Genomic DNA, 22,728 nt, shown 5'->3' on the forward strand with positions numbered 1-22,728 from the left:
TGTGCTGCTTTCCTGAAGAAGCTGCTGGTGCAGAGAAGTCATGTTGATGTGGACTATCACTAGAGGGGCCTTTGTTGCTGGTCAGGACTTTGCAGGTGCTTAGGGGCCACCCTCCACTTTGGTAAAACCCACTGGGGCGTGTGCTTGGAATCTGGGTGTTCTCTTTCCTCCTTTGCCTGTGCTGAAGTGAGCTTCTGGAGAGGTCTGATGGTGGCTGGAGGGACTGTTTGGCCCTGGCCTGCTGAACCTTGAGTGTTAGAGTCAGAGAGGTGGGAGCAGACTTCAGCTGTGAGCAAGTGCTCAGCTTAAGAGGCAAAACATCAGTCACAGCAATGTTTCAGCATATGTTTATTGCTGCTCATTGTTTCCCTGTAGTGGATCAGAACGAAGGTCCCTATTGCACATCAACAGATTTTATTTTTGGCATCCTTAAAAAATTGCACAAGACTTCTTAACCCCGTTGCCCTTTCCCTAGCTGACTGCTGAACACAAATGAGATTTTCACCTAAATGATGGCTACATTTTCCCCGGGAGGCATGGTGGTGCTTTCTGGGACATGGTCATGGTGGGGCTTATGTGTCAGTACACTCCTGCAGAAGAAAGAACCCCTTTGTTTGGGTGGCTTTTATGTTTGCATACAATGTGTGAGACACCCTAGACTCTGGAAGGCATGCCTGGATGATCTTTGTAGAGACACTGTTTCTACTGCATGCAACAGATAATTGTAGCTGGATCCAATTTACCCATTGAACTGTCCCTCTGGGGTTTGATCTGTGGGACTTCTCGGCTGCTGCGGAGTTTCTCTGGCCAGGCAATAACAATCCAAGCTGGACAGTGAGAATTTAAATACAGTGAGTTTTTACAACTACAGTTGCACAGGGTGAATCGGAACTCCCAAGGTCAGAACGCAGGGTGAGACCTGCCTGGGCGTGGCATAGAGCATGCCACCTTTGTCAAATCCATGCTTGCCTTTTTCTGCTTTTCCCCATTTGTGAGGGGAAATCCTTGGATGTAGGAGCTCTGGCATGGTCTGTGCAAAACCTCCTAAGCTGTGGGCATCCTTGAAGCCTTGCAGACACCATCCAGGCTTTCAAGGTGTTTGTGGCACAGTGTGCACTCCCATGATAGCAGGGGACATCTGCCTGGAAAGGCCCTGCTCTACCACTTCCCTTGGGACTGATGCAGAGAAGATTGGCTGGGTACTACAGCAGGACTGTGCTTTCCCTTGCCCGGTGAGGTGGGGAGCCGTCCTCTGAGCTAATGGGGTGCCCTGGGCTCTGCTGTAGCCACTTAGTGCTGCACTGCAGTGCCGAGGGAGGTGGCCATCCCCTGGGCAGCCCCTGACCTGCATTCTCCTGGGAGAGGGGATCCGGAGACTCTGTGTGTGTCCATGTGTGTCAACCAATTGAGACCATGTCTGTGAAGCAGCAGAGGAGGGGAGTTGTGCTGGGTTGTGTGTGGGAGCTAAAGAGAAGGTTTCTCCCCATGGCTGCAGGATGGTTGATGGGAAGCGGCTGGGGTCAGATGCCTTCTCAGTAGACCCAGGAGACAGGCACCCACTGCGGAGAGCTGCAGGCCTGCTCAAAGGCTTCCTGCAGCAGCTGGAGGCTTTCTTCCACCCCGTTGTTGACCAGTGAGAGGTCAAAGTAGTGTGCATATCGGCTCCGGATGCTCTCTGAATCCTTCCGGAGCTGCTGCAAAGCCTCTGACTGCAAGAAATGGGAGAGAGTGCTCAGGAGGCTGGGGAGGAGGGGAATTTCACAGCCCACCCCAACAGGCAAATTCCCTCCCACCACCAAAACCAACTCAAGTGGTTGCTAACTATCAGAGCACAGCGCATCCCTGCAGCTTGTCTGACAAGCTAGGAGCTGTTGTGTGATCTTTGGGACTGTGTGTCTGGGGGTTTTGCTGGACTTTTATGCAATGCTGGGAGCATCAGGTTACCTGCTAAGTGAGGCCAGACCTGCTTGGTCTCGTATTTATCTTCAAAATGCTTTGCGGCAGCTCCCTGGGAGGAGAATGTTCACTGAGCAGCAGGCTGCTCTTTACTACACTATGCAGTATAGCCAGCTCAAGGCCTAAGGCTGGTTTCAAGGTAGGATCCCCGCAGGATGGTCTCTCCCTGCTGGCAGTGCTGTACCAGCCTCTCTACTGGTTTGGGCTGGGATAAGAGTTAAATTTCTTCATAGTAAAAGTAAGCTGCTTGCTCCCTCCTGCCAATTTTGCTGTCCTGCGCAGCTCCCCAGCTAGCAGGGGCATCCTGGGAGTGTGTCCCTGCGGGCAGCTGTGCCCTCAACAGCAAAGTCCAGACCGATTTTCACATAGCTCCCTAATGGAGCTTGAAATGCAGGTGGCTCCATGCTTCAGTGCTGGGGGTGGGATGGGGCATGAGCTTGGGGTGCTGTTCTCACTGCAGCTCTGCTGTGTCTTGCCCGGCAGCTCTTGGGGTTGGAGAGGGGAGAGCAATAAGCAGTTTGCCTGGGTCATGTGAGCTCTGCTGGGTCACATTTTGGCTCTGCTGCATGCCTTCTAGTAAGCAGTTCCCTGAGCTGCGGCAGCTAGCTATATATAGTGCTTGCACCAGCAGAGCTGGCCCTGCCCACTGCGGCAGGACTTAATTCCTCTGGAGGCAGTGGTGGGTGATGGGGCATGGAGGTGGGGGCAGCAGGCTGCCTAACTGCCCTTTCTGCCCTGACACTGGCCCCCCTTCCCCCCCTCCCCAGCCTGCTGCATCTGGGTTTACAATCCTCTGCAGGTTAACATGGCTCTAAATGCCTGTGTAGTGCTTGCTCTGAAGGTTGCATAAGTATCTGTATCTTAAGCTTTGTGAACCCCAAATTAATAGGTTGGAAGAGGTGGCTGGCCATGAGTCCAGGAGAAGCACAGCTCTATGGATTTCCCTGCTTCCCCATTGCTTCCCGTCTCCCTGTGGAGGTGAGCCCTCAGGGGTTGCAGGCTGCAGCAGGGCAGGGTAGGCAGCACTGCTCCCTGTGTTGGGGGGCTTCCCGGGAAATAGCAGTGTGTGGCTGCCAGCCTTGCGGTGCTTGGTGCTGTGCGAGTTAACTGTGTCATCAGTGCTGCTGTCATCCTAATTTTGGAGGGATGAGCATCTTGAGGCAAAGAATGAAAGGAGCTGCTCTTTGTGTGTCCCATTTGCATTGCTGATGGCAGGATAAATGTTCCTGCTCTGCAGCACTGCTGCAGCTGGAAATGGCCCTGGGTGCTGGGCTGTGCTCCCTACTCCATGTTAGCAGCTGATTATGCTGCAGGGATGATGGTTGCTGGGCAGTGTCAATCTGGGAGAGAGTTTACAGCTGCAGGAATTGCCAATTCCTGTTTCTCAAGTCTGGCCTGAGGAAGTTGCTCTGCTCTCCTGGACCACAAAAATCAATGCAGACAGGAAGAAGCTGATGTGAAGCAGGGAGAGAGTCCTGGGCTGCTGGAGCAGGCTCCCTGCCCTCCCTGCCATAGGCAGGCAAGCCTGGCCAGAGGGAGACAGCCTCGGTGCCCTGCCACCCACCTGCTCTGCCTTGTCTGTTGGGGCAATGAAGACTATGAATGGGGAGAGCTCAGCCGTGCGGATGATCTTCAGGGTCTGTGGAGAGAGGGGTGTAGTTAGAGTGTGGCCATTCCTCAGGGTGGGAGCAAGTGCAGCTGGCTGGCTGCTGTCCCCCACTACCCCATGCTGCCCCCCAGCCAGGATGTGATGGTGCACTTGATGCAGTGGTGGGCTAAAGGGGCCACCCCTAGTCTGGGTCCGTGGGCTCTCTGGGTGGACTCCTGAGCCTGGGTGTAGTTGGGTGATGTGGGGACAGTTTGGCAAAGCTGGAGCAGGAGTTCCAGCATGGCTTCCCCTGCATCTCATGGAGCAGGACATTAGGGCATCACCAGCCCCACTCTGGGCTGGCTACTGGACACAACTGTCTCTTTGCAAAGCAGCACCCAGATGCTTGGTGTTGGAGAGGGGAAAGGGTCCCTGTGTGGGGCCTGTGCTGGCCCTGCACCCCCACAGCAGCCTGGCCCTGGTCTTGCTGTGACGTGGAATACCCTCACTGCTCTTGTGTCTTGGGAATGGAAATGGCACTCCAGCACTCCCTGGCTTTTTCCTTTGGGAAGGGCAGGTGGGCAGTGCAACAGGGAAGGCAGGGACAGTTACAGCCAGCACACAGGTAGCTCAATCTGTGGCAGCCCCCATCCTACCCACCCCCTCCCCTGCTCACTACCTGGGGTTCAATGTCCAAAATAGCGACTTTGTCCTGCTGGTGGATCTTGTGCACTGTTTCAAACTTGGTGCCAAACATGTTTCCCTGGTAGCTTCCAAACTCCAGGAACTCGTTGGCCGAGATGTCCCGGGTCATCTCCTCAGTAGACACAAAGTAGTAGTCCTTCCCATCCACCTCATTCTTCTTCTGGGGGCGTGTGGTGTCTGGGGAGGGAGGGAGATGGTGAGTGCTGGCCCCCAGAAGGACTGGGGAACAGAGCGGAGCAGACAGCCTCTGTTCTGGGTGACCTGGGTGTCTTGCCTCCCCTTTCTGAGCATGGGGCTAGGGCATGGAGGACCTGTGTACCTCAGGACTAGGCTGTACTAATTCCCTTTCAACTCCCTCCTGCTTGGGAGAAGTAGGGAACTTGGCCAGCCTGAGGAGAGCCACTGGGATATGTAGAGTGAGGTGTCTCTGCAGTGTGGGTGGTAGCAGCCCTGCAGCCATCTGTGGGTAGGTTCAGCCTGTGGGACAGCAGGGAGGGAGGTCCTACAGTGCCCTCTGTGGTGGTCTCTGACATCAGGGGCTTGGTGGCGCTGGAGGAACATCTCCCCATCTCCCATCTGCTGTCAGAAGGTCCCGGCTCAAGGAGGTGAGAGGAAACGTGTCCTGTGCTGTGCCCTTCACCCTGGCTGGGTACTTACATGGGGGTGGGTACATGAACTTCTCTGGGTTGTTGCTGAGCAGAGCGTTCTTGATGTGGCTACGGCCCACACCACTGGCCCCTGCAGAGAAGGAGGGATGGATGCTGGAGCTGGGCTCAGAGAAGCCTCGTAGGAGATGCTGGGGCCCCTCTGCAGCTTTGCATCTGAGGAAAGGTGCAGAGCTCCTGGGGCCTTGCCCAGGATCTGCTTTCTGAGCTGGTCCATGGTGTCTTCCAGCCCTCACAGAGGCCCTCTCTGCCCTGGGTGTACTCACCTCCAGCCCCAGCTGGAGACAGGACCTGTGCCTGCTGAGCAGCCACCACAGCTGGGCCATGTGGGCTGCCTATGCCCATGGCGTCCACCGACAAGTGCTCAGCACCCACAGCTTGGGAGTGCTTGCTTTGGTGCAGCTGTGCAGACCACAGCTGCTTTTAATAAAAATTATCCATAAAGATACTTAGGAGCTGGAAACTCCTGAATTAACGCTACCTCAGCATCACAGTGCAGGTGGCCAGACTATGCACAATGCTGCATGGAGGAGGTCAGCCTGCTTGGTGACTGCTGCAGGCAGAAGAAATACTCCCCAGAGCTTACTAGGTTTTGAAGGGCAGCACTGCTCTAGCCCCTGTCCAGTCCTGTTTCCCCCCCGGGGACCTACCACACACAGCCCCTGTGCTGTGGAGGATGCCTGGGGCAGGACCTACCGATAAGCACCAGAGTCTTCCTCTTGAAGGCAGGCAGCCTCACCACCTCCTCATATGAAACCACATCCAGCTGGTCAAAAACTGGGGTGGAGGAGAAACAAGACAGCAAATGGTCAGAGCTGGCTCGGCCACAGCAGCAGGACTGCATGCATGTTGGACCACAGCCAGGTCCTTGGGCATAATGGAGGGAGTGATCAGGACTGGGCTGGGAGCTTGTCCCTGTTTGGCCTCAGCAGCAAGCAGCATGTGAGGTGCAGAGGGGGTGCTGGAGTCCTGGACCAGCAGCTGCCGAAGGAGAAGCCAGGGCTGCTCTTGCTCAGTAATTCTGCTCAGGACAGTAGGACATGGGGCAGGATGCTGCAGGGAGCTTTTTGCTGGTGGAGCTTTATTTATCTTCCTGATTTACAGCCATGTTTGTTGCTGGTTGGAGCTGCAGTCTGGGCTAGGAGCCAGGATGTCCTCAGGCACCTATGTTTGCTGGCCCAGGGCATGCTTAGCATGAGGCATTTGCATGGGCGACTGAGGGGCAGGCTCCCTGCCCCACCAGGGACACGGCTTGGCAGCTGTGGGGAGCAGTTCAGGCTGCTCCCTTATTGCTGAGCAGCAGCAAGGCCACCACCTGCCCTGCATGCAGCAGCTTGCAAGGTTTGAGGCCTGGGAGCCTGACGTCCCAAGGAGCTCGGGGCCAGGAGTGCCAGGGCTTGTCACTGCAGGAGAGTATGGGAGCTCAGTGCCTGGCTCCTGCATGAGCTGGCCCCAGCCTTGTGCACTACACAGCTGCATGGGTACACAGCTGTGTCCACCTGAGGGGTATGAGGACTTTGGAGAAGGGACTCAAAAAAGCTGACAGCTGTGGGGTATCTTCCAGAGGTCCCACTGCCAACACAGGTGGGCCGTTTTGTCTGACTCCCATGGAGGACAGACCTGCCTCTGCCCAGAGGCAGGAGTGGTGGCCAGGGCTGGGGATGGAGCCCTTTGCCCTGCTCACACTTACTTGAGCTGTGCTTGGCCAGGTATTTATCTTTGCACTTCTTCTTCTTCCCAAATGGGCTACAGCTCGGGGATTCACTCTGACTGGATTGGGTGATGCTCGCCACGCGCCTGCCGAGAGAGGAGGACACCACCATGGTCCAGCTGTTACCCCAAGACCTGGGAGAGCAGTGGGATTGTCCCTCAGACATGCAAGGGCAAGAGGAGCAGGGTGGCTGCTGGGACAGGTAAAGGCTCACTCTGTGGCAGATGAAGGGGAATGAAGGGGACATTTGCCTCCTTTTCGTAGCAGTAACGCTGGTGTTAACCAACACAGTCACACTCCTGGTAGCACATGGTCACTGCTCCCGCCTCCACTCCCAATCCAGCCCTTCTGGCCAAATCCAGGGACCTACCACTCCTGCAGCTCCGGAGAAGGGATGAGTCCTGCCGACTCGGTGCAGGACCCCTCCACCCGGCCCTGCCACCAGTTGCTGTCATCCTTGTTTATGATTTGAATCACATCGCCGGTCTGAAACTTCAGCCCTGCTTCCTTGCAGGGGATTAGGTTGTCTTTTTTGGGGTCGTAGTCAAACTGCGCCCTCATGAACATCTGCAAACAAGAGAGCAGGCTGGAGTCAGCATGGCCATGCAGGGTGGCTAAACTTGGTTGTGTCTAGCTGCCGACCCCACATTGCATCCCCTGGCAGTGATTGCAGAGCTGGCTCCAGGCACAAGGTCCCTGCTCCAGGAGGGACCCCAGTCCCTGCTGCTTTCCAGGCCTCACAAGGCCAGGTAGGGAGAAAGGAGATGCACAAAGCCTTGGGGGAAGCTCTTGGGCATGGAGCTGCAGTGAGACATGCTGGTGGGTGAGGGAGGGAGGGAGGAGGACAACATCTTGGCCCTATTGGGAGCCAGTGAAATGCTGCTGCCTCGAGGCAGGCCTGCATGCCCCACAGCTGGTGCTCGAACCCTGACATGTAGCCCCTCCTGCAGTCCCACATGTGCTGCACAGTGCTGGTGAGCTGAGCCAGCCAGAGATGAGTCCCACTACCTGGACCAACAGGGTGCACAGCAATTGGGGTCTGCAATGGGATGAGCAGAGAGGAGCCATCGCAATGGTGCACCCTGCAATCCCATGTCCTGGGGACCCCAGGAAAGGCCACGTCTCAGCTGTACCTTGGCCTCTCCCCAGCAGCAGACACTCCCCTGAGTGGCACGGGGCCTTTGGGGAGCCAAGGCTGCGGTGTCATGTCCATCCCTGCCTGTGTCTGGCCTCTTCAGCATCAACTACTCTTGCAATGTTATGTTCATCACAGCTGCAACTGGAAAGGAGCTGCTGCTGCTTCCCAGGCCACTGTGCCACCCTCCTGGGGATGGGTAAGTCCTGGGAACCAGGAAAGCATGACAGAGCAGCCTTTCCCTCTCCCTTCTGCTCACTCAGCTTTTTGGAGGGAGTCTACAGCACCTGCTCCCACTGGGGCAGCCCACCCTGCTGCCTTCCCCTGGCCTCAAGGCCTCCTGAAGCCAGCAGGCAGCTGGGCGCCTCTGGGCTCTTGCTGCCCCCCAAACGTCTTTGCAAGGTCAGGAAAGAAACAGCATGTGGCTTTCGCACACAGACCTTGTTTTCCAGGAAGCCTGTTCAGGAAGAACAGACCATCAGAGAGCAACAGGATGGATAAGAGTCACCTATCCCCAGGAGGAGGGCAGACCACGCATGTGCACCCAGCGCTTTCTGCACTGCTGCTTGCTCTCAGTGCCTGGATGAACAGTTTCTCATCTAAAATGCTGATGCAGCTGCAATTTGTCTCTGGCCAGTGCTACTGGCAAGATCAGGACCAGGTCAGGACTAGGGTGGGGGCAAAGCCAAGGCAGGGTATGGAGGATGGGGAGTGAAAGGCAGGGTTTAGGGAACAAAGTAAGGCTGTGGCTAAGCACAAACCTCACATTGCCTTTGTTACCCTCCTGGGGTTTTTTTGTCCTGTGGGCCTGAGGCTGCTGGGAGACCCCAGTCATGGTGCAAAGTCCTGCAGGCTCTCCCACAAGTCATGGGTGGTTCCTGTTGTTTGAGACTTCTGTGATCACTCAGGAGGGTGCTGGGCCCTGAGCCAGCAGTGTGCCTGAAGGGCTGCCCAGCAGTTGTGTCATCAGCAGGAGATCCTTCTACAGGGGAAGCAGCACCATCAGAATCAGCCTCATTCTTGTTCTAATGCAGGCTTTCCCCAAGTACAACCCCATCAAGTTATTTATCCCAGAAACACAGCACGTAGCAAGCAGGCAAAAGGATTCATGTGGGCTGATGCCTATGTCCTGTCCTCAGATGTGGTAGGCAGGGCCTGGAAAATCATGCTCCCTGGGTAGGGTAGACCATGCTGTCATTGTTCCACATCAAAACAATTTCCCACAGCATGTCCTCCTTCAGCAGTGCTGCCGGAGGCACAGGGCCAGCAGGACACAAACATGGTTCTCTTTCACTGCCAGAAAAGCAGAGCATATGGATCAAGCTGTGACATGAGATCTCTCACAATGGAAGACAACAAGAGTGGAATCTCCTTTCAGTATGAGGACTGATGCTTGCTTTGAAAGCACTCTCTGGCACCAGGAAGCTGGTCATCAACACAAACACACACGGGTCATACAGCAAGCACTGCCCAGGCGCCTTCCTGGAGCCCCCTGCTCCCGCTTCTCAGCCCTGATACCCCAAACCAGACATAGCTAGGTCACTTTTGGAAAGACCTTCTCTTACACCAATTAGGAATTAGCATTAGACAGCTCCAGGCACCACCCACAGACTGCAAAGGGCCAGCTCCAAATGCAAGCTATTTAGTTGCTTGCCTGCTGCCAGCCACCTCTCCGGGGCTAGAAGCCCAGGTACTGAGCAGGCTCCAGCATGAGAAGCCCTGGTCTTTAAAGTCAAAAGGCTGCAGTTTGAGCCTGGGAACAGGCTGGAGGTGACCTCGAGAGCCCTGAGTGCTCAGTGCTTCTTCTCATTAAGATCCTCCCAAGCAGACCTGCCCCAAGAGACACTCAGTTGGCCTCAAAATGGCTGGCTGCCAGGCTGTGGGGCAAGCCAGGGCAGGGGGTCATCGTGATGCCAGGATCTGCACCATCCTGCCTGCCAGGCCCTGAAATGACGGTGATCATGTGGATCCAGGAGTTTAAACAAAATCAAAAGTCCATTCTCGGCAGTGGACTGCAACAAGCAAGAGACACGGGCAGCCCGTGAGTTGTGTTTCTGGGGAGCAGACAGCCCCACGGCCCTGGAGACAGGAAGAGGAAGGACAACTGTTGCTGGGAAGGAGTTTGACCCTGTGTCCTTTCCTGAGCCCACAGCCACCCTTGGGCAAGCCAGCAACTATGTTCTTTTTCTGAGGTAACTTTTCCCCCCCTGGCACTGAGCTGGCCTGGCCGATTGGAGCTGGCTGGGTCAGGCCAGGGAGAGCAGATGGACAGCAGGGAAGGGCAGACATGGGCCACTGTTTAATAAACAAACATGTGCAAGGCTGGTTGAGCTGGAATGGGGACAGCATGGGCTGAGCAAGAATCAGAGACAGTTTTCACTTGCCACCATGTTCAGAGACTTCAGCTTCTCTGGGTAAGGAAGGAGGGTGACATGGGCTCCCCCAGCCCAGCACCATCCACCCCCACCCTCTGTCTCTGAGCTCCCCTCCCACTCCTGCCTATCCACAGCGCTGGGTTGGTTCCTGCACCCAGAGATAGGACAGCATCCCAGCCACCACGCACTGAAGTCTTGGCAGAGGAGCCAGCCCTCCCCACTATCCCGAGTATTTTGGCCACAGCAGGACTCCAAAGGCAAAGCCAGGCAGGTGTCACCCCCTGCCACAGCACGTCACCCCCACCCTGGCAGTGGCAGCAGGTGCAAGGAGCTGCCTTCCTCTCCCTCACCACTTCCTTCCTCCCACTTGCTGCTCACAAGCATGCCGGCAGCATCTGGACCTACGTCACCCTTCTTGCGGCTGATGCACTGGGCATCAATGACGGCAGGGAGCAGCGAGAGCCTGGTGCTGCACCTGGAGGTGCTGCTGTGGCCCTGTAACGGGGATGTGGTTCTAATGGCCGTGGCTCTGAAGGTGGCAGGAAACTCTCTCACGCTTCCTGGTGTGCACATGCCGCTGCTTTCCCATCACCAAACACTGCACACGTGCCACTGTGGCTCAGGCATCCCAGGCGCATGTTCCTACATACACATTGGGTAAATACATCCACACAGGGCCAAAATCTGCTCGTCTGCAGTGACGTAAGCACAGGACAGGTCCCTTCATCCTCCAGCAGCTCAGGCAAAGTGACTGGGCAGCCATCCCCTTGTCCTTCCCCTGGCTCAGCACAGCTCTCTCCCCAGCGCTGGTCCCTCATGGTTTGCTCTGGCCCCACCCGGCCCCACAACCGTGTCCCGGCACAGCCCACAGGTCTGGAGGCTGCACTTACCTGGAGAGCAGGGAGGCGGCTTTGTTGGTTGGGAATGACTTTTATTGAGACCATCCCCTTGGTTTCTTTCTAGTGAACAAAGGAAGGGGAGAAAGAAGAGTTGGAGGAGGTGATGCCTGGAGGCAGCCTGACAGCAGCAACCTGTGTAGGGAGCTGCTGAGTGCCAGGACCTGCAAAGGCAAGCGTCCTGGATGCTCCCAACCATGCTGTGATGCTTGGGGACACCACAGCCTGGCCAGAAACAGCTCTGCTGGGGCTGGGCTAAGAGCTGTGGCAGCATAGCTTTGCCATGCTTGTTCCATCCCCATGGGGGTACACCAGCACCCCCACAAGGGACTGGCTGTGGGCACTGCTAAGCATCACTGGAACAAACATGGAGATCTGTATCGTCTCCGGCCTGGCTGCCCCAGTGAGGAGCCTGGGAGGAGAGGCTGGTTCTGCCAGGTCCCCTCATCTGTCCTCTCCATGCTGGCTTCTCGCTCCTGCCCTCCTGGTGACATCAGAGGCACAGCACTCCCTTGCCTGCCACAGGCCAGATGCACTGTTGCCCCACGTGCTTCACAAGACCTACGTGGTCCTGTGGGGACAACCACATTTGGAGGCTTCGAGGGGCCTCCTGGGCCAACTGCCCTTCTCAGGAAGCAGAAAAAGACAAGCTCCTCCTTGGTCCTGCTGTCTGGAGCAGGGATGTCCTGCCACCAAGCAGGAGAGGACCATGGCACTGCAGCAGGGCCAGGCCTCCTGTTGAGGCTGCTGGTGGATGTCCTTAGCACCACCACCACCTCCCTCCAGCCAGGTCCCACATGCTGGGCATGGACCAGAATGGCCTTAGTGTGAGAACCCAAGGCAGGTCTGAGACTCTGTCTAAAGCTCTCCCTAGCAAGGGCCTGGCAGGATCACCATGACCTCAGCAGCAGGAAAATGGCACCAAGGTGACCTGCAGGAGCAGCTCAGGTCTGCAAGAGCAGCTAGCCCCTGGGCTGGAGCTGCACACCAGCCTTGGCAAGCAGAAGTGGTTTCCAAGCCCCACACCCATCAAGCACATGTCAGGACCCAGCCAACAGCCTTCGCTGCTGCTCTCAGGAGGCCAGAAACAAGCAGCAAGCACAGACCACCAAGGCTGCGTACATAGATCTGGCATTTGGCCGTATTACGGCACAGCGGCCCTTGCTCCTGCCACATCACACTGCTGCAGGCAGCTGTGTGTTGGGTCTGGTATCTAGGAGCGGGGTGAATGTTCAGCCAGCATGCACATCTGCAGGCCAAATGGGTCCTTCCTGGGGAACAGCCCTGCCAAACACAAATACCTACCAGCATCTTCTGCAGCTGGTCAACTGAGTGGTTGCTCACACTCTGCCCATTGATTTCTATGATTTCATCACCCACATGAAGGGAGCCTGCCAGCAATGGGAGAAACATGAAAATGCAGGACTGAACAAGAGCTGCTCACCAAACCCAAACTACACAGCTCCACCAGCCTCCCGACCCCCTGGGCAAGCTGTGGCCAGGACACTGTGGTGTTTGCCTGGGCAATGCTTGCAGAGCCACACATGTCACCTAAGCACATGGGACCAAAGAACAAGGGGAATGAATTCTTCCCACTCCACCCAATATACACACTTCATCCAGTCTGAAGATCATCAGGTTGCTTTCCACCATGTGTCCTTCAGCACTTTAGACTAGTCAAAGCACCTGTTTCAGGTACAACCCCAAGTACCTCACCTGAAGCCAAATGACAGCCTCCTTACAGGGCCCTTAACACAAGTATTCCTGACTTTGTGTGTTTTCAGTTTATATACCCAGCCAGATTACAGCCTCAGATATACTGTTATAAATCAGCCTCCAGTAGCATTATTGGAATGGCTCCTGGGTTATTTTGCCAGGGGTAAGCTCAGACTTTCCACTTAGATCCAAGGCTGGAAAAGGGGCCTCTTCTAAGAACAGAACATCTCATTTCCATGCCCCCTTGGCAGGACCCAAAACCAGAAAATAGCACCTATTCATTTCTTTTGGCATCTTCTTTTGGTCTGCAGAGCCAATCCACAGCAAGCCTGTCCCACCTGTGCACTTTAGGAATTGGAAGAGCTTTCCCTGCAGTCTCTGGGGTATGATCCATCTCTTGTTACAGTGACCCCATCATGAGACAGAGACAGATGGTCTCCAGTTCCTTTTTGGAAGAGCCCTTCCCCCAACCCTTCATTTCTCCCTAAAGCCTCCAGTATAGTAACATGACAACCATGCAGCAAGATCAGTGAGTCCTGAGTTCCTGACATATTCCTAGTGGAGGAACAGACACAGATGTCCACATCACAGGGGAAAGCCAGCAGTGCTGGGGGGCTGCCTCATCTCTGCACAGAAAGAAATGAGCTGCAGACGTGCACCCCATACACTGCCTCTATGAGGGCCTTGTTACCTTGTCTGTGAATCATGCCCCCGTGGAAGATCCTGGCCACCATGCAGCTCTGCTTGTCGTTGAGCTTCAGCGTGATTCCCTGGAAGACAGGAAAATCTGTGACTGCTCACTGGAGGGGAGAGCTCCTGTGCTCTGAGCAAAGTCCTCTCCAGGCCCATGTCCACGGTGGGCTGTGCAGCGGCTGGGGGGAAGCCCCCTGCTTGGCCAGCTCAGCCTGCTGCAGCTCCTCTTGGCACAAGCGTCACCACTCTTTGATGGGGCTCGCTCCAGGTCCCCAGACAGGAGGCAGGATCCAGCACCTTCTTCCCGTGGCCAAGGTCTCCAGCAATCTCCTGCTCCCCCTGAGGCCAGCCCACTGGCATAGATCTACCTGCCCCTCCACCCCCTTGGGTGCCACCAGGCTTTGGGATCTTGCCAGCTCTCACCATGGGCTCCTCCGTGACCTTCTCAAACTGGATGAGGCGTATCTTCCGCACCTCACGGCCGTTGCTGTGGGAGGGGCTGCCCAGAGTCGCTGAGCCATTGGTATAAATGTCCTCAGTCATGGTGTTCAGGGACTGAGTGATGGCCTGTCGGGGCAAAACAAAGACCACGGTTTAGGGGCTCTACCTGAATGGGGCCTGGGAGTGCTGGCTCCCCGCTCTGGGGCTGAGCTACTCCACCGTGTTAGGGTGCCTGGGGTGCAGGTGGGGCACAGAGGGAGGAGAGACCCACGGGGTGGAAGAAAGGACAGTAAGAGCAAGAAAAGAAAAAGAGCGAAAGAGCTTCACCCTTGAAGATGTGGATGTGGGCTTGATCTGCAGTTCTCCAGCCTGGGAAACACAGGAGGTAAGACAACTTTGGAAAAGCTACAGGTAGCAGAAGCCAAAGGAGTCCACAGCTGGTCATCTTCTGCAGCAACAAGTCCCAAACACTATTTGTGTGTCGCAGCAGCGCTTGACCCACAGCTGGCTTGTTGCAGAGCATAAAGCCAAGGACAGCTTCACCAAGTGAACGGAGCAGTTTGGGACTCATCCCTGAGAACTGGGGCCAGGCTCTGCTCTTGCTCAGTGTGCAAGTTCAACCTTTCTTCATCTACATCAATGGGCAACCGACACAGTGCAGAGCCATGTCCACATCCAGGCACTGAAGGCAATGTGCTCCCAAACCAGCCAGAAACTCCCCATTCCCCTCCCCAGCTCCCAGCTCCAGGCCAGTTCATGCTGGCCAGTACTGGGAGGCCAAGCAGGGGCTTTCAGCCACGGGGAAACCTCTGTTCTTCATCTCCAGCAGGCGCTGGCACCAGGGCAGGTGGAGGGTGCATGGGGTCCCAGGCAGAGACCTCCAAACCCACCCTGTCATACTGCAGGGACACTGCAAAGTGAGCTGCCACCTCCCAGTCTGAGAAAGCCTGGTGCAGTCCTGTTCAACCCCTCGGGCACGCTGGGCAACGACTCTGCACAGCTTGCAGACGTGCCGGTTTGGTGCCAAGTCCAGTGGACTTCCCTTGAGCCTCTCCCAAATTGGTGCTGGCCTAGCAAAACCTAGGCCAGCTTTGATCTGCAGCCCCTGCCCACCTTGTCAGCACACTCAAATCCCCACACCAGCCTGCTAGGCATGGCAAACCCTCCTGGCTGCCCCGCTCTACACCAGGCTGCCAGCTTTGCTGCCCAGTTCGCAGCTTGCACCCTCACTCCCAGCAACACCTGGGTTGGGAGCCACAGCCAGCAAACCTGTGGGGACACCCAGCAAGGTCCTTGCTGACTTTAGTCCTGCATCAGCAACACGGCACACCATGCCCAGCCAGCCAGAGCCAAAACCTCTCCCCACTGCATGCTGACTTGCCAACACCTGACTGACTGCCGGGCTCCAGGGCTCCGTGCCAGTGGCTGGGGAAGCGGCAGCCTGACCCTGCCACCCCAGCTTGCTCTCACCCACCACAGGCACCCGACCCAGTGTGGAGGAGGGTGCAGCCCCATGCCACCAAGCAGCAAGATCCAGCCAGGCCATGGGGAGGTTTGTGCAGGTGCAAACGGGGTGAAGAGCATTTGCTGGTGGGGTGCAGCACAGCACTAAAGCACAACAACATTAGCTTTGGTAGGGATGTGCTGGAGTGCTGCCAGGCTTAGACAGCGGTCCAGCCCTGCACAACAGCCCAAAGCAGGGAGGGAGCTGAAGGCAGGGGCAGCAGAGCCAGGACTAGCCAGGCCAGTGGGAGAGGTGCTGGCAGAGAGGGACAGATCAGCATCGAGGCATGGGCACTGTCGCAGCCTCAACGAAAGGGTGCTGGCGGGGCCGGGCTGGGGCAGGAAGGGTGCAGGGAGGTGTGTGCCCATGCTGCAGCAACAGGGAAGATGTGCGATTTATTTTTAAGCCAACTACTTCTAAGAGAGCCAACCAACCTCCTCCTCAGAGGAAAAAGGCAACTGCGTGGGCTCCGGCTGCCAACGGCTTAAACGTGAAGGAGGAAGCTGAATCCCAGCCCAGAGCAGCACCCAGGCCAAGGACTCACGGGTGGAAGGAAGAGCAACTCGCAGCACCCCAGCCTGACTTGCCAGCCCCAGCAGGGCATGCTGCTACCATGCCATTCACAGGGCAGAGGGACAGATCCAGCAGTGCGGGTGCCTAGAGCTGGCTCTCGGTGCTCTGCCGGCTGTCCCAGCTCTGCCGAGCGGGTGGGAGGAGGAAGAGGATGAGGAACTTCTCCAGCCCTGTCCGAGGCCAAAGTGCCCATGTGGTGGTTGAGTCAGCACAGATCACACTTATCTTGGTCATGCCTTGGGAAAGTGTTACACCGTGCAATCTCCAGCTTCAAACCTCTAGGCTCAGCAGAGTCCAGTGACCCAGGACACAGCACAGTCTGCTCCAGGTGCTGGAAGTTCCCATCCCTGCTGTCCCCACCATCCCCACTAGCTGAGCCTCCCAGCCCTGACCTTTGCTTTTTGCTGAGAGCTGGAGAAAACACCCAGCCCTCGACGCTGACGCAGCACCAGCGTCACCCTGGTGACTCCCAGAGAGCAAGCCTTGTCACCAGAGACTCTCTGCTGTGCCTGGAGATGGCCACCAGCACTTGATGGCAGCTCTGAACCCAGCAGGGTCCTCCGGCAACTCCCTCTGCCCCAAACAGAGCCACGCTGGGATGGTGTGGGCTTTTGCTGACTGCACTGGGCAGCCAGTGGATGGGGATGGGAAAGCACCCAGCTCACGAGGAGGACCAGGACCCACAGGGTGGCAGATTCCAGCCCCAGTGTTGGGCATCCAGAAGCCAGAGACAGGAGATGTGCATGGCTCTCATGCTCCATGCATGTGAGCTGGCCGACAGGACTGCCTACCCTGCACTCTCCTGGCAGCCGCCACACTCTTGGCCGGCTTGGCGTGGTGTAGCTTGTGACCTCAAGAGCCTTTTGAGGCATGCTGGCAGCGGGCCAGACACTGCTACTTATGCGCTGCTCCACAGGAAACATCTGCGAGTGCTGCTAACAGCCGGCTCCGTGGCCACCAGCCACTGCCAGTTCTGCACAGCCCTGGGCTTGGTCACCACTGGAGCCAGCCTTGGGGCAGACATGGGATGAGGAGTTTGGGGGGCTGAGCTGTGCAATAGGGCTGCTGGGTTCTGGGCAGGGCCGAACCCTACGGGTGCCTTGCAGCTGGCTGCTGAGGGTACAAATCCTCACACACAAATCCTGCTCCAGGTGGCAATGTGCAGAGGAGACACCAGTTCCACGGGTCAAAGAGGTGCACCCCAGCCCCCTGCTTGCATTTTGCTCAAGACCCCAGACTGCTGCCTGCCCTGTATCCTGGGGCAGAGGGAAGGGCACCAGCACCCTGGGCAGTGTTTGCCACCAGGGAACTCAGTGAGTGTGGATTAATCCCCGGCGAGGACCCCAGGGCTTGGTGTCCTGTCCCCTGGCAGGTCAGCGTCATCTGCCAGGGTTGCTCCTGCTACTGTGCTGGCTCAGCTGGGCTGCACGTCACTGGGCAAATCAAACATTAACTGGGCAGCTTGTTTGCAGGAGGCTGAAGCAGCACTTGGGGAAAGCAGCACCATAGTGCAAAGGGCACGTTCGGTGGTTTGGTTCCTGGGCTCTCCTTGCTGCTCTAACCAAGAGACTTCAGTATCAGGTAGCCTTGGAAGAGCAGGGCTCCCTGGTGAGCACATGGAGAAAGGTCAGATGATGCTGGCTTTGCAAAGCGGGCCCCCAAAGTACAGCAGCTCGGAGGCAGGAGGGAACCCTGGAGCTGGGATCCCCCAGGACTGCCCTCTCAGCTGGCAGGGAGACATGCTCCGCTGCCCACAGTGAGCAACAAAATCCCAGCTCCCTCCAGGAATCATCACCCCTCACATTATAATCACTGTAGGTGTGTGCAGGGAGGCTGGGGCACTGCTTGGTGTAGAGATGTCCTGGCCCAGCAACATCTCCTCTGGCCCTCTAGTGCTCCAAGCTCACTGTCCGGCAGATGTGTGCATCATGGTCTCAGTACAGCTTAAAAAACACAGCAATGTGTAAAAAGAGCAAACTAGCAAAAAAAGAAAATTGAGCTTGGGAGTTGCTTTTGGGCTGCTCCAGCAGGCTGGGGAGCAACAGCCATGTGCACATTTAGAAGTAATTCATCCCTGCCTTCTGCCAGGGGCTACTGCCTTCTCAGGTCTGCCAGCACAACTGCAGGAGCAACCTCACCCAAGACCCCTTCCAGCAACATGATCCAGTTTTTTAAAACAAACAAACAAACATTTAAACCAAACAGGATTACATTGCTGATGCTGGGAAAAGGCCCGGCAACACCAACAAGTCGCAGTGGGAAGGGGAACTGAGAAATAGAGATACAAGCAGCCGTGGAGGCCAGAAGATGCCGCTGGCTCTGCATGCCCTCGCACTGACTCCAGATCATGGAGTGCTGCAATGGAGAAGGGCCAGATTTTCAAGGGAGCACAGTCAGTTTTGCTGAGGCACCATCTTCCCACCAGGAAAGGCTGACGCAGCCTTCCAGATGTGTCTGTGAAACCGGTCACCTCCAAGGGAGAGTCAGTAAAACCACAACACTTACAGAAGAAATCTTGAGGAGCTGCCCAACTGCTCCATCCCCACCTTCCAGAACAAGCCCTTCAAAATGGCTTTTTCCCTGCAGCTGTTACAGACTGGAACGCTGCAAAATGCATTTGAGATGAAAAAGTTGGAACCAGCCCTCCCCACTTCATTTTGGTAAAGCCCAAAAGTTTTGCTCAGCTTTCAACCACTGGTTTTGCGCGCAGTCATTTCAGGATTTGGTCCCTGGGGACTGTGGCCTCAGTCTGCTCTGGAGCTGGCACCAGTTGGATGCTGGGATCTGCTGACCACAGGGAAGCACAGTGTCCCCTCTGCACCCTTAGGCTCAGCTCTCTCCAGAAGTACCCTCCTTTTCTCCACCGGACTCTCAAAGGTCACATTTGCTGCCTATTTTACAGCTGGGGAACTGAGTCATGGCCGATAAGAGGACATGCCCAAGGTCACCCTGCCAACCAGGTACACAGCTGGGAATAAAGCCCACACCTCTTTGGTAAATCTGTATTTGCAACTTGGGAGATAAGGAAAAGATATGCAGGCATGTGGTGGGGCTCAAGGGAAGACAGAAAGTGGCTTCCTCCACTTTGGCTTGTTTTCTAGCAATGACACAGCTTCCACTTGCCGAGGGTTTGCATGCCCTGCCACCATGGGAGGAACACAGGACAGCATTTCCAGCATGTGGCTTTGCCAGAGGAAATGGGGAAGAGAACATCCCGGCCACCCTGTTTGACTCCAGCCAAGCAGCAGCCAGCTGGACCCAGCACCCCTCCCAAGAGCTGCTGCTGGGCAATGTCCCTACTGTCCCACAGAGGGGCCCACAGCCACCCTGGGCCACCACCATCTCTGCATGCACGCGACACAGAGACGAGCACGTGAGCGACTGGAAAGCTCAGGACATGTAATGCCAGTTGGGTGCCAGCCTTACAGAGCTCCTCTTAAAAGGCCCCAGGCAGATCCCGGTTTGCCATCTCTCTCTTTACCCCTAGTGGAATAAATATACCATAATGCCAGGGAGCTGTAGGCCAGCTCCTGCATTTTCCATGCCTTGCTGCCACTGGCAATTTATCCCTGCTCTGCCTGTGGTCAGGCAGGTCCTCTGCCTGGATCCTGCAGGCAGAGGGATGGGAGAGCTCCTCACAGCAGCTGCCTGATCCAAGCACTTTGCTTTAAAAGCCTTTTTCTTTTTTTTTAAAGCACTCTACCAGAGTTGAGCCATAAAAAGCGCACAAACTAGTGTGGGACAGATCTGACAAGCCTCTTTTGTGTGGTGGACGGGCCAAGGACAGCACTTCAGGGAAATTTCCTCCCTGCTCTCAGAGGCTCCCCACAGCTGCAAGGAAACCTGGAAACCTCAGCCCAGGCATGTTATGCCATGGCTTCGTCAGGGACTCCTGTTCAAAGTTGAAAATCTCTGCTGGGAGAAAAGCACCAGCTGCTTAGCACCAGGAACTGTTGACCTGTTCCCGGCTGCACCCAAGCTACCCCAGATGACACCAGCTGGGGAAGGAGCCCTGCCAGCAGAACCGAGACGGCTAGTGCAGCCTGCTCTCCTTCCACTGGAGGTGGGATGCATGCGCCCCCCCAGCCCACTCCCTGCCCCGGAGTAGGTGTGAGAAGGGCTGATTGCATCCTCCTTCTCTGGGGCTGAGACCCACCACCACCACCACCCCTCCAGCCCATGCTGCGGACCTGGAGATTGCTCAGCAGCTGAATCAGCTCATGTGACAGGCAGTTCCAGTTCAGACCAGCTACAACTTTGCAGCAAAACAAGCACAAGCTCCTCCGTGGCAGGATGCTGAAGCCTTCCTCCCCTGCACCCACCTCCTTCTTCCCTGCCGGGCCATGCTGTGCCGGCCACGCTGACTGGCCATTCCCCCAAAGCGCCTCCCGTTCCCCAGCGAGAAGCCCTGCTCCTGGGGTGTTGGGGACCGGCAGTGGCACACACAGGGCACGTACCTGGACGCCCACCTCCTTCCCGCCGTAAGGTCTCTGCCTTAGAGGCCCTGCTCCCCGCTGCGTGTGCGGGAGGGGCGGGATGGAGGTGGACCCCCGGGGGCTCTGTGCCGGGCCAGAGCTGGGTGCAGGGTGCTGGGCTAAGGGCTCGCGCGGAAGGGGGGGCACTCCGGGGCTCCCTGCCCGGCCTCGGCGGGGAAGGGGGCCGGGGGGGCACAGGCGCGCTCTCCTTGGGGGTGCCGGGGCCGCCGCGGGGGCGGATCGGGGCTGGAGGGCGGCGCTGCCCTCCAGCCGCCGCTCACCTCGGGCTTGGCCCGGTTCTGCAGGAGGTGCTCCAGGTAGAGGTCGGAGAGCGCCGTCCGCATGCTGCCGGCGCTGGCGCTGCGCCCCGACTTGAGGGTCATCCCGCCGCCGATCCGCCGCCAGCAGCTGCAGCCGGTTCCGCTGGCTCCAGCAGAGCGCCCCGGCCCCGGCTCCAGCAGCGGCGCGGGCCAGCCGCACGCTCCGCCCGTGTGGCAGCGAGGGGAGGCCTGCGGGCGGGCAGGCCTCGCGGCGCCGGGCGGAGCCAGGCGGCCGGGGGCGGGCCGGGGCCGGGGCCGGCCCCGCGCCGGCGCACGGGTGCTGCGGACTCGTTGGGCCACCGTCGCTTGCTGCGGGCAGCTGCCGGGCGGCCGGCGGCCGGCGGGTGGTCCCAGAAGTGGCGGGAATGGGGCACGGCGTCGCCGCACAGACGGCACATCAGCACCGCCTGCTGCCAATCAGAGCCTCGCCTCGCTGCCCGCGTGGGGTCTTTTCCCCCGTGAAACAGTGTCCCCATCGTGTCTCTGCTGGGAGCGGCCCCTGGCCCGTGCCAGCCCCTGGACGTGGCCAAGCACTAGCAGAGCTGTTAGCCTGCACAGGCCAGGGAGGGTGCTGACAAGCCTGGACGCACATGGGACCCTGCTGGGGTGGACTGGCTGCACCAGCTCGCGTGGTTGCCAAAACCAGGGCATGAGGCTGGATCTGAGAAAGGCTTTGTCCCCTCACAGCCAGGGCAGAGGCCCAGCAATGACACCGGGAGCACCTCTCCCAAGCAGCACTGGTGCACACTTGGCTCTCATAAGCCAACAGTCATCCCTGCGCCACGCTGGTGCGCAGAGTGGGGTGTGCTGTGCGCCAGAGTGCCTCCAAGGTGAGAAGACCAAGGGATTTCTCTGTGCTGCGGCAGAGACTGCCGTCTTCTCCTTGTGCTGTTCTGGGTTTTCCACCTCCTCGTGAATCTGTGACTCGCGTGGCTATGGCTGGGATGGCAGACCCCTGCATTCAAGAGCTGTGTGCGGTGGGAAGGGCTGTTGTCAAACTTTTTGTGCTCTTGCTGTGAGTCTTACTGATGCCAGAGCACAGGTGAAGTCTGAGCTTTATTTGGGCATGGGAAATTAATTCTGGTGGAATCTTCTTTAAGATAATCACTGAAAGGATTTTTCACACCATCCGCAGGATCCTGCAGGTTTTGAGGTTTCCTTGCACCGGACTCCCACGCTGCTGCTCGACGAGTTCCCCAGGTTGCCTCGGTCTAAAGTTACCCTAAGAAATACAAGAAAAAAGACGACCATAAATCCCTAGAGAAAGGAAACAAGAAAGCAGGGGAGTAAGAGGAGGAGAAAAAGAAAAGACAGAAAATCCATCTTGCTCTGACAGCAATTTTCTCCTGCCCTGTGGGAATAAAACTGCTCCTGACTGACTGGGCTATCAGAAAGCCCGGAGTGCTGCGAGACGTGGGGAAGAGGAGGTGTGGGAGCTGCAGGCGTTGATGCGACCGGCTCCGACAGCTGCTGCAACGCTGCCGGGAGGAAAGAGCCCCAGCAGCATAGCCTGGGCAGGGAGCGAGGGGAGAGCTCTGCTGCGGCAAGGCAGCCCAGCCCTGCCCCTCACAAGGCGGGTGCTCAGAGGCGGGAAAGGTGCTGGGGGCCTGCCCGTAACACATCCCACAGGGGAATTCAGACCGTGTCACCGGGAATGCATCACCTTTGTACGCAAATGGAGCCAGAAAGCTTACTTCTTGAGCAGACGCCCTGATCTGGAAACTTGGGGAAAGTTCTGATATGAGCTTTGTGCTCTGGGGCCCTGTCTGCTTTTTTTTAAACTTTTAACTGTGGCCTCGCAGACTGGGGACTAGCTTTTGGTCAGCATCCTCCCTTGGAAATCTTCTCCTGCTGCATCTTCCAGAGGTGGCCAGAGGTGCACCTCCTCGCTGCCATGTCTTGCTCATGACAGTGGGGATTTCGGAGCTATGACCCAGAGAGCAGGACCCAGAGGAGCAAACCCGCCCCAGAGAAA

At 57.2% G+C, this 22,728-nt stretch overlaps 1 protein-coding gene across 3 annotated transcripts; it reads right to left on the reverse strand.

The window, feature by feature from the left end:
• Positions 1-331: 331 nt before the first annotated feature.
• Positions 332-20,959, reverse strand: MPP1 (MAGUK p55 scaffold protein 1). 3 transcript variants are annotated; one of them, XM_052813288.1, is made up of 12 exons: positions 20,715-20,957; positions 13,864-14,007; positions 13,439-13,517; positions 12,337-12,422; positions 11,026-11,094; positions 6,996-7,192; positions 6,605-6,711; positions 5,611-5,691; positions 4,907-4,987; positions 4,224-4,426; positions 3,521-3,595; positions 332-1,709 (listed from the first exon to the last, which is right to left on the reverse strand). In XM_052813288.1, exons 1-12 carry the CDS (start codon positions 20,814-20,816, stop codon positions 1,533-1,535), a joined length of 1,401 nt encoding a protein of 466 aa, XP_052669248.1. In that variant the 5' UTR covers positions 20,817-20,957; the 3' UTR covers positions 332-1,532. The 3 variants fall into 3 exon arrangements, with proteins under 3 accessions (XP_052669248.1, XP_052669249.1, XP_052669250.1); XM_052813289.1 differs by lacking the exon at positions 11,026-11,094 and having other exon boundaries at positions 20,715-20,959; XM_052813290.1 differs by lacking the exon at positions 4,907-4,987 and having other exon boundaries at positions 20,715-20,959.
• Positions 20,960-22,728: the final 1,769 nt, after the last annotated feature.

The sequence above is a fragment of the Harpia harpyja genome, chromosome 18 (genome assembly GCF_026419915.1).
Source record: "Harpia harpyja isolate bHarHar1 chromosome 18, bHarHar1 primary haplotype, whole genome shotgun sequence".
In the NCBI taxonomy this organism is placed as follows: domain Eukaryota; kingdom Metazoa; phylum Chordata; class Aves; order Accipitriformes; family Accipitridae; genus Harpia; species Harpia harpyja.

Bases quoted from the DNA above. Each gene is read 5' to 3' on its own strand.
- MPP1 (XM_052813288.1), bottom strand. From the start codon at position 20,816: ATGACCCTCAAGTCGGGGCGCAGCGCCAGCGCCGGCAGCATGCGGACG. The intron at 6,712-6,995 runs GTAGGTCCCTGG...CTCTCTCGGCAG, and splicing joins TCTCCGGAGCTGCAGGAGTG to GCGCGTGGCGAGCATCACCC. The intron at 4,427-4,906 runs GTAAGTACCCAG...CTCCCTCCCCAG, and splicing joins GTTCATGTACCCACCCCCAT to ACACCACACGCCCCCAGAAG.